General features: G+C 56.5%; 2 protein-coding genes across 3 annotated transcripts in view; one reads left to right on the plus strand and one right to left on the minus strand.

Annotated features, from left to right (window-relative positions):
* The first annotated feature begins 623 nt into the window (after positions 1-623).
* PIMREG (PICALM interacting mitotic regulator) lies at positions 624-2,673 on the plus strand. 2 transcript variants are annotated; one of them, XM_074190500.1, is made up of 5 exons: positions 624-1,256; positions 1,352-1,578; positions 1,764-1,874; positions 2,179-2,231; positions 2,448-2,534. In XM_074190500.1, the coding sequence occupies exons 1-4, from the start codon at positions 1,065-1,067 to the stop codon at positions 2,207-2,209; spliced, it is 561 nt and encodes a 186-aa protein (XP_074046601.1). In that variant the 5' UTR covers positions 624-1,064; the 3' UTR covers positions 2,210-2,231; positions 2,448-2,534. The 2 variants fall into 2 exon arrangements, with proteins under 2 accessions (XP_074046601.1, XP_074046600.1); XM_074190499.1 differs by lacking the exon at positions 2,179-2,231 and having other exon boundaries at positions 627-1,256; positions 2,448-2,673.
* A 2,654-nt stretch (positions 2,674-5,327) lies between these two features.
* Positions 5,328-13,950, minus strand: part of PITPNM3 (PITPNM family member 3) — an 88,360-nt gene continuing 79,737 nt past the window's right edge. The window contains exons 14-20 of the mRNA XM_074190501.1: positions 13,621-13,737; positions 12,423-12,539; positions 10,748-10,896; positions 10,316-10,465; positions 7,977-8,160; positions 6,804-6,932; positions 5,328-6,707 (exon numbers count right to left, since the gene is read on the minus strand). Coding sequence (XP_074046602.1) covers positions 6,399-6,707; positions 6,804-6,932; positions 7,977-8,160; positions 10,316-10,465; positions 10,748-10,896; positions 12,423-12,539; positions 13,621-13,737 — 1,155 coding nt within the window. The 3' untranslated portion in view covers positions 5,328-6,398. The remainder of the gene's footprint in view (positions 6,708-6,803; positions 6,933-7,976; positions 8,161-10,315; positions 10,466-10,747; positions 10,897-12,422; positions 12,540-13,620; positions 13,738-13,950) is intronic.

Below are 13,950 nucleotides of genomic sequence, written 5' to 3' on the forward strand. Positions count from 1 at the left end.
TGGATGGAGAGCAAGGGATCCAGCATGAGCGGGCTGGGAGACTGGGGGGGGGGGGGGGGCGGCTCTCCTCAGACACCGGGCAGACAGAAGGACGCAGCTTAGGGGGAAGATAATAAATTCAGTTGGGACCCGGGGAGTGTAAGATGCCTGAAAGGCAGGTGGAGATTCGAGACTGGAGGTCAGCAGAGGGACTGGGGCAGGAAATGGGGATCTAAGGGGCCCAGCATCGAGATAGCCCTGGGTGCATGCGGGAAGAGCCCGAGGGGCCCAGGCCCCCCTGGGGGACACCTGGGGTTGGAGGGGCAAAGGAGATGGAGAAGGAGAAGCAGGGGAAGAGGGGGGAGAGAGGGAGGGGAGGGGGAGGGGAGAAAGGGAGGGGGAGGGGGAGAGGGAGGGGAGGGGGAGGGAAGGGAGGAGAGGGGGAGGGGAGAAAGGGAGGGGGAGAGACGGGGATGGGCACAGGGAGGGGAGGGGGAGGGGGGAGGGGAGGGGGGAGGGGAGGGGAGCGGCCCTGGGGGCGCCCGGCAAGCAGAGAGGGCGGGGTTCCAACGGACTCGGGTGAAGAAAGGGACCAATGGAAATAATGGATACCGCCCCCAGATCCAGCGGACCAATGGAGAGGCGCTCTTCGGGTTTGGGGCGGGGCACCTGAGAACAATGGGCCTCGCCCTGGGGCGGAACACCGGGCCAATGGCAGGAGAGAATTCCTCCCGCAGAGTTCCAATGGACCAATGGGAAGGCAGCCTGCGGCCCGGGGGCGGAACATCGGACCAATGGGAGCCGGGCCCGGGGCCCGCGGCCAGTTTGAAACTGGGGGTCCGGTCCGAGGAGCCGGACGCGGGGCGGAACGCGGCACCGATAGGTCGGGGGTCCCCTCGGGGTGCTGGGCTAGGGAGCTGGGGACCCCCCCAGGCCTACCCGGATTGGGGGCGGGGGCTCCCCTCTAGCCTCGCCTCTTCTCCGCCCCCGGCAGGAGGGGCCCCCCACCCCCATTGTCTCTTCCCATCCCCCGCCCCGGCCCAGCTGAGCCCCCTCCGCCCGCAGGAGCCCCGGCCGCGGCGGGCATGGCTTCGGGTGGCCCGGGCCCGGGGGGGCCGGAGGAGGAGAGCCCCCCGGGCGGGCGGCAGCGGCCCCCCGGCCCTCTGCGCGCCCTGCGCGCCCGCCTGCCCCTGCGCGTGCTCCATGCCAACTTTCGGGAGGGGCCCCCCTGGGCGCCCCTGGAGAGCTCGGGGGGGGCCCCGGGCACGGTGGCTCAGGTAGGGCCCACGGGGGAGGGGGCTGCGTGCCGGGCTGGCGGGCAGCGGTGCCCAGGCGGGGGCGCAGGCTGATCTGCCCGCTCTGCCCACCGCAGAAAGTCCAGGAATCGTGCCAGGGAAGCGGCCGGAGCCGAGGCGTGGGCTGTGCCCCCGGGGGCAGCAGCGCCGGGCTGCGGGGGGCCCCTTCGTCCCGGGGCCCGCGGCTGAGGAGGATCTCCGGGTGGATCGCCAAGGACCCCCTCCTTGCTCTGCGGAGGCGCTCGCAGCGGGGAGCGGCCCTCCGCAGCCCCTACGGGTCCCCGGCTCCTCTCTGCCCCCCAAGGTAAGCCTAGTGCTCCCTTGGGGGGTGAGAGCGCAGGAAGGCCAGCCTGGGTCTCCAGGTCCAGAATGCCCAGGTGGGGATTCCACCTGGTCCCAGTCTGGCCCCAGGGAGCCTAGGGCCCATGGCCTGGGCCCCAGGACTCGGGGGGCCCTTCCTCCCGGCTGATCTGTACTTGCTCTGTCCAGAGACGGATGCTCGGAGGAGGAAGAGGACGAGATGGAGTCTGTGACCACAGGTATCCAGCAGCTGAAGCGCCTTTCTCAAGCCTTCGATGAGGCCATCACCACAGATGAGAGGTGGGTACGGCCCCCAGGGGAGAGGGGAGGCCCCCCCCCCGTGGGGCGGGGTGCAGCCCTTCCCTCATCCCACATGCTTTTGGTCACCTTGGCGAGGGCAGGGATGCCCCCTCGGTGGTGGGCAGAGACTGGGCACAAAGCCCCCTCACATAGCCTGGTCCCCAGGTACCATCAATGCCCCCCCACACACACATCCACTTTTGATCCCATGTCTAGGGGCTCCTGTGCCAGGGTCTTGCACCATCCTCAGGCTCCCCTGGGTGGGGGTGGTAACAAGGCTTCCTCCCTCTATTTCTTGCCTTAGTGACTTGACTGTTTCTCTCATTCAAAACTGAAGAGGGGGCATAGGCATGGCAGGTAAAGGCTGGGGGTGGGGTGCTTGGATAATTCCAGCGGGGGATGGTCTTCAGAGGGCACCCTTGGCTGCATCCAGCCCCTGCCCAGGATGCACGCACTCCCCTGACCCATCTGGCTTGATGAGTCCCTTCAGAAGGGGTGAGGGGCCTGGCTCTTCCCCTCTGTCCCCCTCCTCCCTGGGTCCAGTGTTCTAAGGGCTCCTTGGGTCCTCTACAGGAAGCAAGCCATAGCTCATTACCGCCTGCTCATGACTCACAACCTGAGGGCCATGCGCCAGGCCACGAGGCACCCCTGGGCTTCTGGACGGCGGCACGCCCGGGGACTAGCAGATGGCAGCCACCAGAGTTAAGGTGGGACCCCCTCCAGAGGAGAGTGGCTGCCTGGCTTCCTTGCCCACGGGGCATTTCACCAGCTTCATCATTCACAAACCACATTTGGACTGAAGCTTCTTCCCCACCTCCAGAGGGCTTCCCCTGCTTGGACACACCCCCCCCAACATGGCAGAAAGGGATCTTCTTCCGGAAGGGGGCTTGCATGACCCTCAGATGGCAATACTGCCAGGTTGAAAGGGGTGTGCCCCAAGAGTGCTTAGGCCCCCAGACCTTGGTCCCCCCCTTGTCTGCCCTCAGGACATCTTCCTTTCCATTCTGTGCTTGGTCCCCACCCCCCTTGCTTAGACTTTGGGTACAGTGACCCTCCTTTGAAGCAAGGCACTGCCTTGGCTTTCTATCCCCTACCGAAAATAAATCTTGGATCTTCTCTTCTGCTGCAGGATCTTTGATCTATGGTGGGGTGCTGGGGAAAGGTCCATCTTGTCTGGGATGGGACCCAACCCACCCCCACTGGGGCCAGACCTGAACACCTGACTCTGGCTCACCACTGGGTTGGGGTCGCTGGGCATGGCTGGGCACACCTGGGTGGGCAGTTCTGGGTGTACCAGGCAGATCCTTCAAGGCAAGGCAGGTTTTTATTTGTGACACCACTGGAGAGGCAAAGACCAGCTCCCATCAAAATGGAGACCCTTTGTAAAAATTGGGGTGCCTTGGTTCTAAGAAACAGACCCACTTTATACAAGAGAGGCAGAAGAACGAACCCCAGGCACCACAGAACCTCCCTCACGAATGATATTGGAAACATAGAATAGTAGAGACATCACAAGAGCTGAAAAAAATGACACTGTTCCGGACACCCTGGTCAAGTGGGGTGCTCAGGCTGATCACTGGATCCCTCCCCACTGTCCCCCAAAGCTGTGTGAGGGTTTCACTCTGCCCAACAGGATCCACCCAAGTCTAGGTCTCAGGAAAAGGGATAGAGGTTAGCCCCGAGGAACCGGGGGGGGGGGCAGGGCAGAGCTGCACAATGGTTAAGCTGGGGCTGCAGGGCCTCCCCTCTCATCTATGAAGGAAGGAGGGGTGTGCAGGCAAAGCAAGTACTCGATGCAAGAGGCAGATGAAGATGACTGCTGCTCATGCCATCTCAAAGGTCAGGTGGCACCTTGGGACATGACCTTCTAGTGATAACTGCTCTTTGACCATCTCCCTTGGCCCGGCCCCTCCACGTCTCTAGTGCCTTCTCAGAGCGGCTTGTTGACCTTTCTTCTCCACAGTCCAGGATTGTCCAAGATAAGCTCGCCAATAAAGAGGCACAGATCTGGGGCAGCAAGAGGTGCCACCCAAGCACAAGCCATCCCTAGGTGGGAAGCTGGGGTGGGGACCGAGCTGGAGCCTTGTTGGCAATGGGGGGGGGGGAAGAGGTGCATGGGAGCAGCAGCAGAACCTGCCTCTTGGGGGGCTGGGCTGGGGGTCACCCAGGCTGAGCCCTCACCCTCAAAGTATATTTTCCCTGGGAAGACATCAGACAAGGTGCCTGCATACAGACACACACCAGCTAGAATGAGTATCTAAGAAGGGCCCCCTGCTGTAGGGGACAGGGCTAGTGGGGCAGCTGCCACAGACCTGGAAAACCAGTGCAGCCTTCCCCAGTCCGGGGGCAAGGAGGGCCCAGTCAAGCCTGAAGAGCACCCCAGCATCCTTGCCGACTGCAGGTAGTTTGACCTAGGGCCCTCAGCCTGGACCCCAAGCCCAGCCTTGTTCAGGAAGATGAGATGGCAGCCCCTCAAAGTCTGAGTTGCTGAACTCCAGGGAATACGCCCCCACCAGAAGGCCCTTGGCACTGAACTCGGCTGATGCCCCAAGTCAAAGTCAGAGCCTACGTGCCCTCTGTCTGGGACCCGACGCCCCATGCATTTGGGCAAACCTGCTACAGTAGGGACCCTGCCCTAGGGTCTTGAGAAGGATCCTGCTCCCTGAAGGAACCATGGCAGGGCAGCCCCACAAGCAGGAAGCTGGCCTGGGGAGTGAGGGGGGCAAGGGTGTGGAGCCCCATAAAGGCTGGACAAGATCAGGGTGCCCCCACCCCAGCAGGGAGCTGAGGCTCCACCGAAGAAAGGCCCACCTGGTGGCCAACCCAATGGACCAAAGGTCCAGCAAGGTTTGCTGACTGACAGACTGACAGCTGCTCATCAACAGCTCTGGTCCAGGATGAGAAGAACTTGGTGGAGCGTCTGCTCCCCAGCTAACAGAGGTAGACGAGACAGAAGCAACACAGAGCCCCCAGACGGGGCCAAAGTGAGCCGGGCCACCCAACCGTCTGCAGCAGCCTCCCCCCGTAGGGAGAGGGAACACTTGGGACTTGGGCTGCGCAGGTGGTGGCGGCCAACGGATTGGGAGTCAGGTGCCAGCTGGGTCCACAGGGAAGGCTGGCGGTCAAGGGCAGTGGGAGTGACCTGGGGTGGGGCACACTGCTCAGGGCCAGAGTCTGGCTCCTGAGCCCCTCCAGCCACAAAGCAGTGGAGAAGTAAATGAATGAAAAAAGAAAAGTATGAGCCTGCCAAAGTGGAACCCCTTTGTCCATCCCGGGGTGGTCTGGCCCCTTCAAGGGGCAGCAGGGACATCCCCAGAGGGGCTGGACACCAGTGGCCACGGTGAACACAAAGTGGTCATGGGCGGGCAAGTCTGAGCTCCCCTTCTAGAGGAAGACAGGCCAGGCCTCTGGAGATGACCAGGAAGCCCAGGGCCCCCTCCCCCCCCCCCCACTGGCCTTTTTCAACCCTTCCCCTGCCTAAGTCAGCTCCCTCACTGACCCTCAACCATGAGCAAGCATTCATGCCGAGCCTCGGTGGGTCAGCGGAGAAGGGGCAGGAAGGGGCAGGACTCGGAACCAAAGGGCCATCCACAAAGGCTGTGACCAGAGGGAAGGTCAGAGCCTGGGTGGGATCCCAGAGATGCTCAAGCCAATTGCCCTCATTTTACAGATGAGGGAACTGAGGCCTCTCATGGGAGTGGTCACCCTGGGATAGGAGGAGGGAGCCCACAGGAGGACACTAGATGGGACTCAGAGCACACAAGCTCCTAAGAACTCTTCAGGGAATCTCAAGTGACCCCAAGCCCCGAGGGGGCAGCAGATGGGGGGGGGGACAGCACCATCAGCACCAGTCCCTAGTGGGAGATGTTGACAAAGACAACCGCCCAGGCCCTGTTGGCACCAAGCAGCGGCCACTATGCAAAGTGTTTGGAGGGTCTACAGCCTGAGACCTCACCAGGAGAAGGGCCTCCTTGGCCTGGGGATAGGGGGGACTGGAGCCCCAGAAAAGCAGTCTCTTCTGGCCATCAGAAAACATGGGGTCCTTCCCATCACCTCAGCACCCCATTAGGGGACCCAGGCCCCTGCCATGGGCCCCAGCCATAGGCCTTTCCTACTCCTGCACAGCTGCCAGGGAAAATCCCCCAAAACTACATAGACAATAAGAACCACCCCCCAAAATTAATGCTGCTGTTACCAGGCCTGCCCAGCTCCACCTCCCCTAGGAGCTAGCTGGTCCCTGGGGACTAAGAAGGGAGTATCAGCCACCTGCTGCACCCCTCATCCTGTGCCTGGGCCCTAAGCAGTGGCCACAGTGGCTTCACAAACACCCCAAGTGTCAGAGGACACACTTGCAAGATTGGGGTCACAGCTTCTCTGGGGGGGCATTTCTGGACAGACACAGGGAGGGGAACAGAGAAGAACTCCTTGTGTTTGGGAGAAGGCAGACTGACCCCTGACCCTCCCCCCCTCCTCCAGGCAGGCCTCCCACTCAGGAAGGCAGCCCCAGACTAATGCTCCCTGACTTTAGGGCACTGACTCAAACTTGTGGGGGCCACCCCGGGCCCAGCCCACCGGAGGCAAGTGCCGCTCGTGGTCCTTGTCTGACTCTGGCTGGCTCTGGGCTCGCTCTGGCTTCGGGGTGGCCACTGGCGGGTCGGGCTGCTGGACGGACATCGTCCTGCGTAGATGGTTCCTCTTCCTCAAGAACTCCGGCTGAGAGTGGAGGCCAAAGCTGCCTTTGCGTAAGATCACCCGCGAGTTGTTTTTCTTGGGCCGTGCCCGGTGGCTAGACTCAAGCAAGGCCAGATGAGCCGCGTAGCCCTCGCTGAGGAACTGGGGAGACAAGGGGAGGTTTAGAAGGGAAGGGGCAGCCCCCCCCCCCAAGCTCCCTGGCCAAGCTGCTGCCACCTCCTTGTACTCTCCCGGTACCTGACACTGATGCTGGTACTTCTTGGCAGGGCGGCCCACAATGAAGATCTGGGAGGGGGGCAGACCCAGAGCGCTGTAGACTGAGATGTCTTTCATAGAGCCATATGCAGCGCTGACCTTGATGTAACACTGAAAAGCAGGCAGGACCCACAGGAGGGAGGCTGAGACCAGTGGAGCCCAGCAGGCGGCTAGCACAGGTCAACACCCCCCCAAGCTCCCCTCGCCAGGGAGCCCTCCCAAGTTGCCCACACAGGCCAAGGAGGACCCCAAACTGCCCTCACCAGGGAGCCCCCTAAGTTGCCCACATAGGCCAAGGAGTCCCCCAAGCTGGCAACAGACCAGGGATCTCCCCAAGCTCCCCTCACCAGGGAGCCCTCCCAAGTTGCCCACACAGGCCAGGGAGGACCCCAAACTGCCCTCACCAGGGAGCCCCCTAAGTTGCCCACATAGGCCAAGGAGCCCCCCAAGCTGGCAACAGACCAGGGAGTTCCCCAAGCTTCCCTCACTAGGGAGCCCTCCAGGTATCCCCTCTCCCCTACAACAACATGGACAAATTTGTTGATACCACATTAGAAATGTCCCTGGCCATGCTGTGCCCAAAGGTTCAAGTTAATGCCATCTTGTCCCATGATATGGGCTCTGACCCCCCCCCCAGAACTTAGGAAATGTTTCCCCACTGGCTGAAGAGATCTGGCTTAGCCTACCCCCATACAGCCTGGTCCACCTGCTCCCTCAGTTCCATAAGGCTCTCCCTTGAAATCCCTCATTGATCATATTGGGATAAGACCCAGGACAGGGAAGCTAAGAAGAACCTCACTTGGAATGCAGAACTTGGTGGGGGGGGGGACTTCCATGACCTTGAGGGATGAGTCTGAGGCAGCTCTTGTCCTCAGAAGCTGAGCCCTGGTCCCAGGCCCCAAGCAGACTGCTCAGCCAGCTATATCTCAACATGGCCTCAGCAACCTTTAGGGTGCCCATCCATATTGGGTGAATGACTATTTGCTGTCCCCCAAATCTTCCACCACAAAGTCCCTCTCCCATGCTGGTTTCCTCCCCTTCCTCAGCAGCCCCTGGAGTCCACAGCTGCCTTCAAAGATCAGTTCCATGACCCCCTCCTAAGGTAAGCCCAGGATCCTGCCCATCCCTGCTCTACCCTGCCCACCCCGCACCCACCTCCTGTACAAGGTTCCGCAGGAAGATGGCCTTCTGCCTCAGGGGGTCATGCACCAGCCCATCAGAGAAGAAAATCATGCCTTGGGGAAAGTTGTGTTGGGAGAGCCAGGACACCACCCGCTGTTTCTGGAGGTCTGGCCGCCCAGTGATGTAGAGAATCAGATAGCCCAGGTCCTGCCAGTGCCTGCAGGGGCCGGATAAAAAAATAACACACAAATCATTAGCATGTCTAGGTGGGATCAACAAAACCCAGCAGCCAGGGATAGAAAGAGAAATTCCATTTAGAATAACCAAGACAAGTAGAGGAACCATATGAAATCAACTACAAAACTCTAGGGCGAGCTAATATAATAAAAATGACAATACTAAGTAAATCAGTTATTTGGTGCCATTCCCATTCCATATAGAGCCAGGAAAAATAGAAACAAAATCATCTGGGCAAAAAGAAAAGTCAAAGATTTCAAGGAGGGGGGAAATGTGAAGGATGATGGCCTAGTCAATGCAAAGTGGTAGTCATCGAAACAATCTGGTACTGCTTAAGAAGCAGGGATGGGACAGCAGATACACAGTAGTAATAACCTGGGGTTACAAGGATCCAAGCTTTGGGAATGAGAACTCCCTGTTGAACAGCTGCTGGGAAAATGAAGAGCAATTGGGCAGAAACTAGATAAAGACCAAAATCTTGAACTGTCAAAATAGAGTCAAAATAGGGATCTGACTTAAGATGCAAAAGGTGATTCCATAAGCAAATTAGGGGGCAGGAAATAGCTCACCTGTCAGAAATATGGAGAAGGAAAGACGTCACAAGCAAGAGATCAGTTCAATGGAGGTAAGATGAATAATTTTAATGGCATTGAAGTGAAAATTTTTTTGCACAAACAAAACCGATGCAGTCAACATTAGAGGGAAAATAGGAAACTAGAGAAAATTCACAGCAGGTTTCTCTGAGAAAAATTCTCGTTTTTCAAACATATAGAGAACTGAGGCAAATTTATCAAAATGAGTCATTTCCTAGTCGATAGATGGTCAGAGGTCAAAGGATAAACAGATAGTTGTCAGAAGAAGAAATCAAAGCTTCCTACAATCATAGGGGAAAAGTTCTAAATCGCTATAATTAGAGAAATGCAAGTGTTAACAGCTCTGAGGTACATCTCATCCATCAGATCAGCTAAACTGACAGAAAAGGAAAATGCCAAACGCTGGAGGGGAGGTGGAAAAATTGGGAGACTAATGTATGGTGGAGTTGGGAGCTGTTCTAATCATTCTGGAGACCAATTAGGAACTGCCCAAAGGGCTGTGAAACTCTGCTCTTTGATCCAGGACTACTAGGTTTGTACCCCAAGAGATCAAAGGGATCCAGACGTGCAAAGCCACTTCGAGCAGACGAGCAGAACGAGCTCTGGTGCATGACAGGGATGGAGTCCTAGGTAAGAAAGGATGAGCAGGATGCTTTCAGAAAACCTGGACAGAATTTCGTGAACTGATGCCAAGTGAAGTGAGCCTAACCACCAAGGTGTGGGGATCACCTCTAATGACTCAGCTGCCTGATTAATACAATGATGCCAGGCAATCCCAAAGGACCCAGGATGAAAAGCATTCTCCCCCCCTGAGAAATTTCCAATGGACTCAGAAGGCAGGTGGAGGTATTTTTTCCACTTTTTCTCGTTTGTTTTTTTTTTTGTTTGTTTTTACAACATAGCTAATGTGGAAATACTTAAAAGGAGCATTGAATTTCTTGCCTTCTTAATGGATGGTGTAGGCATGAAAGGGAGGGAGAGGATTTGGAAGGGAAAATTGAGATGAGCCACCACATCACCCATCCAGCTTCTGTCCACCTCACAGCTCCATTCTCTCTCACCCAGGCCTCCAGCCTGGAGCGGGAGGGGCTGTCCTCTCTGGCACCCTCTGGACCTGGAGCATCTCCCTCCTCTACTCTGCTTATTCCCTCCCCAACTTCCTTCAAATCCCAACCACAGTCTCACCTTCTATAAGAATTCTATAGACCTCTAGTGGGTAAGTGGTGACCCTATTAGACTGGAGGTTCCTGGAAGGAGACACTGTCTTTTGCCTTTTCTTGTATCGCCAGAACATGACACACTGCTAATCTTGTTGCCTGACCATGGACATGTCCTTGGTCCTCATCTATTGTCCACACAGCATCCCAGGGGGCAGGGGTAAGACTCCCTATTTGTTTTTGTTTGTCCTTTCTCAAAGAACTTGGCATCAGGGAACTGATGCCATGACATTCAAGTGATGGGATTTAACGTGGGGGGGGGGCTGTGCAAGGTCCCCGGCATGGGCTTCTGCTCAAACACTCTCCCCAGGGCCCAGTTCCTCACCGGACAACGTCCACGGCTCCCGCCCTGACCTTGGGGTCGCTGCCCATGATGGAGACGCTGGCTGCAAAGGAGCCATCAATGCTGAACACGACACATTCCATGCCCCTGGGGAGTACTGTTAAGTAGCTCATGGCCGTGGTCTGGTCACCCCTGAAAGACACAAAGGACCCTTGCCTCAAATGGCTCCAGGACCCTCTCCCCAGCCCAGGGGCTTGGTTTGGGGCAAACTGAGAGGACCCTCCTTTCCTTTATGGCTGCTGTCTACTTCAAGCATTGGGATGGCTGGTCCCTGGCAGGGTTCCCTTACCCAGGACCCCCGGGGAAGTGGGGATGAGGTCAGCTTCTCTCTGCAGCTTGGGGGTTGGGATGAGGATGCTGAATGGGGAATGGGACAGGAAGGAGAAAGAGGGGGAAGGAAGACAGATCTCTTACCTGACCACCATCTTAATAGGATAGACCCCAACCCCAAGTCGCTTGGGCCTGGGCACACTGTAAGTGATGCGTCCACTACTGTTGGTGATCTCAGTGTCCAAGAAGACCCAGCGCCCTGAGGATGGCTCTGCCATGATGAAGATGTCTACCTGCAGGGGAGGTGAGATGAGCCTCCAAATGGGGTGGGAACCAAGCCCTGTCACCATGGGCCCCAGGCCTGAGGCAGGCCTTCTGTGGTTTGGCTAAGGATAGGGCCTATGGAAGGAAGAGGGCCTGGGGAGTCAGCTGGGCCTGGGCCTGAGGATGTAGCCAGAGATTGGGAGCCTGCAACCTTTGGCACCTGCCAGCCAGTGCTAAGGGCCTGGCCTTTGGTTTGCAGCTCTACTGATATACCGGGTCATGAGGACAGCAGAGATAACATAGGAAGTGAAGTCTCCAGTCCTGAATTCAAATCCCATGCCTCCTACTCATTACTCATGGGACTTTGGGCAGTCATTTTGAACCCCTAGGCCAGTTTCCTCTTGTGTAAGGTAAGGAAGTTGGAATGAATAGGATCCTATGGTCTCACCTGGTGGAGCAGGATCACTGTATAATTTTGCAAAGAATAGAGGACACCTACTCCTTTGCAGAAGTGAGGGTTGGGGCAGCTAGGTAGCTCAGTGGATAGAGCACCAACCCAGGAGTCAGGAGGACCTGAGTTCAAATCTGAATTCAGACATTTAATAATTGCTTGGCTGTATGACCTTGGGTAAGTCACTTAACTCCACAGCCTTAAATAACATTTTTAAAAAAGGGAAGGTTGGTAGGGTGGGGGGAAGGGAAGCAAGATTAGGGGGAAATTACAAAATTCAAAATAAATAAAATCTTTCTAAAAAAAAGTGAGGGTCCATAAGGTTAAAATACTGCATATGATGTCATCTTCTTTTCAAAGCTTTGATTGATTTTTCTGAATTTTTCTTTCTTTTTACTTTCTTTGAATTTCTGGTTATATGGGATGCCTCTCTGGGAGGGGCAGAGGGAAGGATAGTGGGTGATATAAAAATCAAAGGTTGTCCTTTCTTTTTCTTTGGACAGTATGGATACCCAGGGACAAAGCCAGACTAACAAAGCTAGGAAGGTCCAGCCCCATCGGGATGGATAAGAATGGAGAGTGGGGACTTAGGAATGACCAAAGAAGGGTGAGAATTGGGAGAAGAGGGAGGGAGATCTCAAAGTCCAGGTCTGGGGAGATTTGCCAAGGGAAACTCCTGACACTAATGGGGAACCATCAAGAGGAACCATGCTCCCTTTTTGACCTGGGAAGGCCTCCTGGGCAGAGGATCTGTGCCATCTGTCAAGACTTCAAACAGCCTTGAGGCTCCTGGGAACAGGGACTGGCAGCCCACTGCCTGTGGGACATGGTCCCCATTCTCTGGCCAAAGCCCTGGTAGGGAAGGTCCTGACTCAAAGGAGTGAGCCCAGACAGGGACACAAATCGGGCCTGGAAAATATTACCAGCCCTGTACAAATGTGGAGTATAGGCAGGAGCTCCAAGTAAGGCTCCCATCTCTGCCTGTGCCACTGGGGCCATGACAGATAATGAGGAAAAAGAGAAGAAGCACCTCCATAGAAGTTCCAAACTAGCTACAAGCTAGATCCAGTGGGTCAGAAAGGGTCATGGCCCAGAACTCCGTACCTTTTCTCCTGTGAGGGCCACCATGTCAAGAGGTCCATACATGAACCGTCCCACCAGGACCTGTGGACCATCTTCAGCTGCAATCACATCATTGGCACGATGATTGGCGGTCACATTCTGGAGGGAGAGGGACATAGGCTCGGCCTATTCAAGTACAATGTGGCTAGTTTTGCTCCCAAGGGGTATTACTAAGGAGGGTACAGAACCAACATTTCTATCTTGAAGTTTCCATGAGAGGGCCAAGGCCTGCTTCACTTTGCTCTCTGGATGTCTTCTTCCTTATAGGCATCTAACCCCCCCCCCCATAATTTCTGGTTCCAGAATAATCATATTCACATCATTGCTACTGAAGGGGGTGAGGATAACTGCCTTAGGATTCCACTTTCCATCTCTCCGACTTCCCAAACCAAGCCCCCATCTCTACCTATGTGTCTGATTCATCCCCCCCCCCCCACATTAGATTACTCCGTGAGGACAGGGAATACCTCTGCTCATTTAGCCCAGTCCCTTAATCAAAGTTGGTTCATTTGTTCACCTTTCCCATCGGGGCTCTAAGGTATGTTTCCACAGGCTAATAACAACAGCAACAAATCCTTCAGCATCCCAGTCTTCCTGGGTATCATGCAGCCTTGGTCCCAAAACCCACAGGGTCTGCTCAGACACCAAAGGCCATGGGTCCCCTTTCCTTCAGTCAACATTCTGCCCACAAGCTCTCTTCTGGACTCATCTTGGAGGTAGCTGGTATGGGGGGGGCAGCTCAGGGAAGGGGCATGTGTGCATTTTGGGTTAGGGTTAAGGGGGCAAAGTCTGACAGCCCCATTGGCCCACTCAAGGAAGGGGCTGGGACGAGCGGGATTTGCAGGCCATGTGGCAGGTCTCAGGAGCACCCATTCCCTGGAATCCACAGCCCCCATGTGAGCTCTCGAGTCTGAGAAAGCACAGAAGATTGCTGCACTGGAAGCAGAAGCCCCAGGGAGAGGGAAGCAGGACCCCACCCCATCCCCATTCTCTCAGAAGTGACGGGTCAGCTCCCAGAGAAGTGTGAATGTCTGTGGAGGATAAAGTGGAGGGACTCAGGAGAGGCCCCCTGGTGTGGAAAGACCCTAAGGGAAACCCCATCCTGGGGCTGGGTCAGGGCAGGGAAGGCAGAGTGCAGCCACTGGCCCACTCCTTCCCAGGGGCTCCAAGCCTCACCTACCCTCAGCTTGACCTGGGTCCTCTTGCGTAGCCATTTTTCTCTAGGGTTGGATGGGCTCAAGGTGGAGGGGTCGAGCCCCTCACTCTCCTTTACGGTCCTGCTGTCATAGCCCATCACCTACAGAGACACACACACACGTGCACCCATGGGTGCCTCCTCTCTCTGACTTCCCTCCCCCCCCAAGCCTCAGAGCCAAGAAAGGACATGTGAACCCCTGGGAGGCATCTCCCCAGCTACAACAAGGCACTGTCTTAGAAGCAAAGGGAGGAAATGGAGGCATGAGGTGGTTACCTTGAGGTCAACCAGAGAAACCCACTGAGACCTTAGGGT

Source organism: Macrotis lagotis, chromosome 6 (assembly GCF_037893015.1).
Source record: "Macrotis lagotis isolate mMagLag1 chromosome 6, bilby.v1.9.chrom.fasta, whole genome shotgun sequence".
Lineage (NCBI taxonomy): Eukaryota > Metazoa > Chordata > Mammalia > Peramelemorphia > Peramelidae > Macrotis > Macrotis lagotis.

Bases quoted from the DNA above. Each gene is read 5' to 3' on its own strand.
- PIMREG (XM_074190499.1), top strand. From the start codon at position 1,065: ATGGCTTCGGGTGGCCCGGGCCCGGGGGGGCCGGAGGAGGAGAGCCCC. The intron at 1,257-1,351 runs GTAGGGCCCACG...TGCCCACCGCAG, and splicing joins CCCCGGGCACGGTGGCTCAG to AAAGTCCAGGAATCGTGCCA. The intron at 1,579-1,763 runs GTAAGCCTAGTG...TGCTCTGTCCAG, and splicing joins GCTCCTCTCTGCCCCCCAAG to AGACGGATGCTCGGAGGAGG.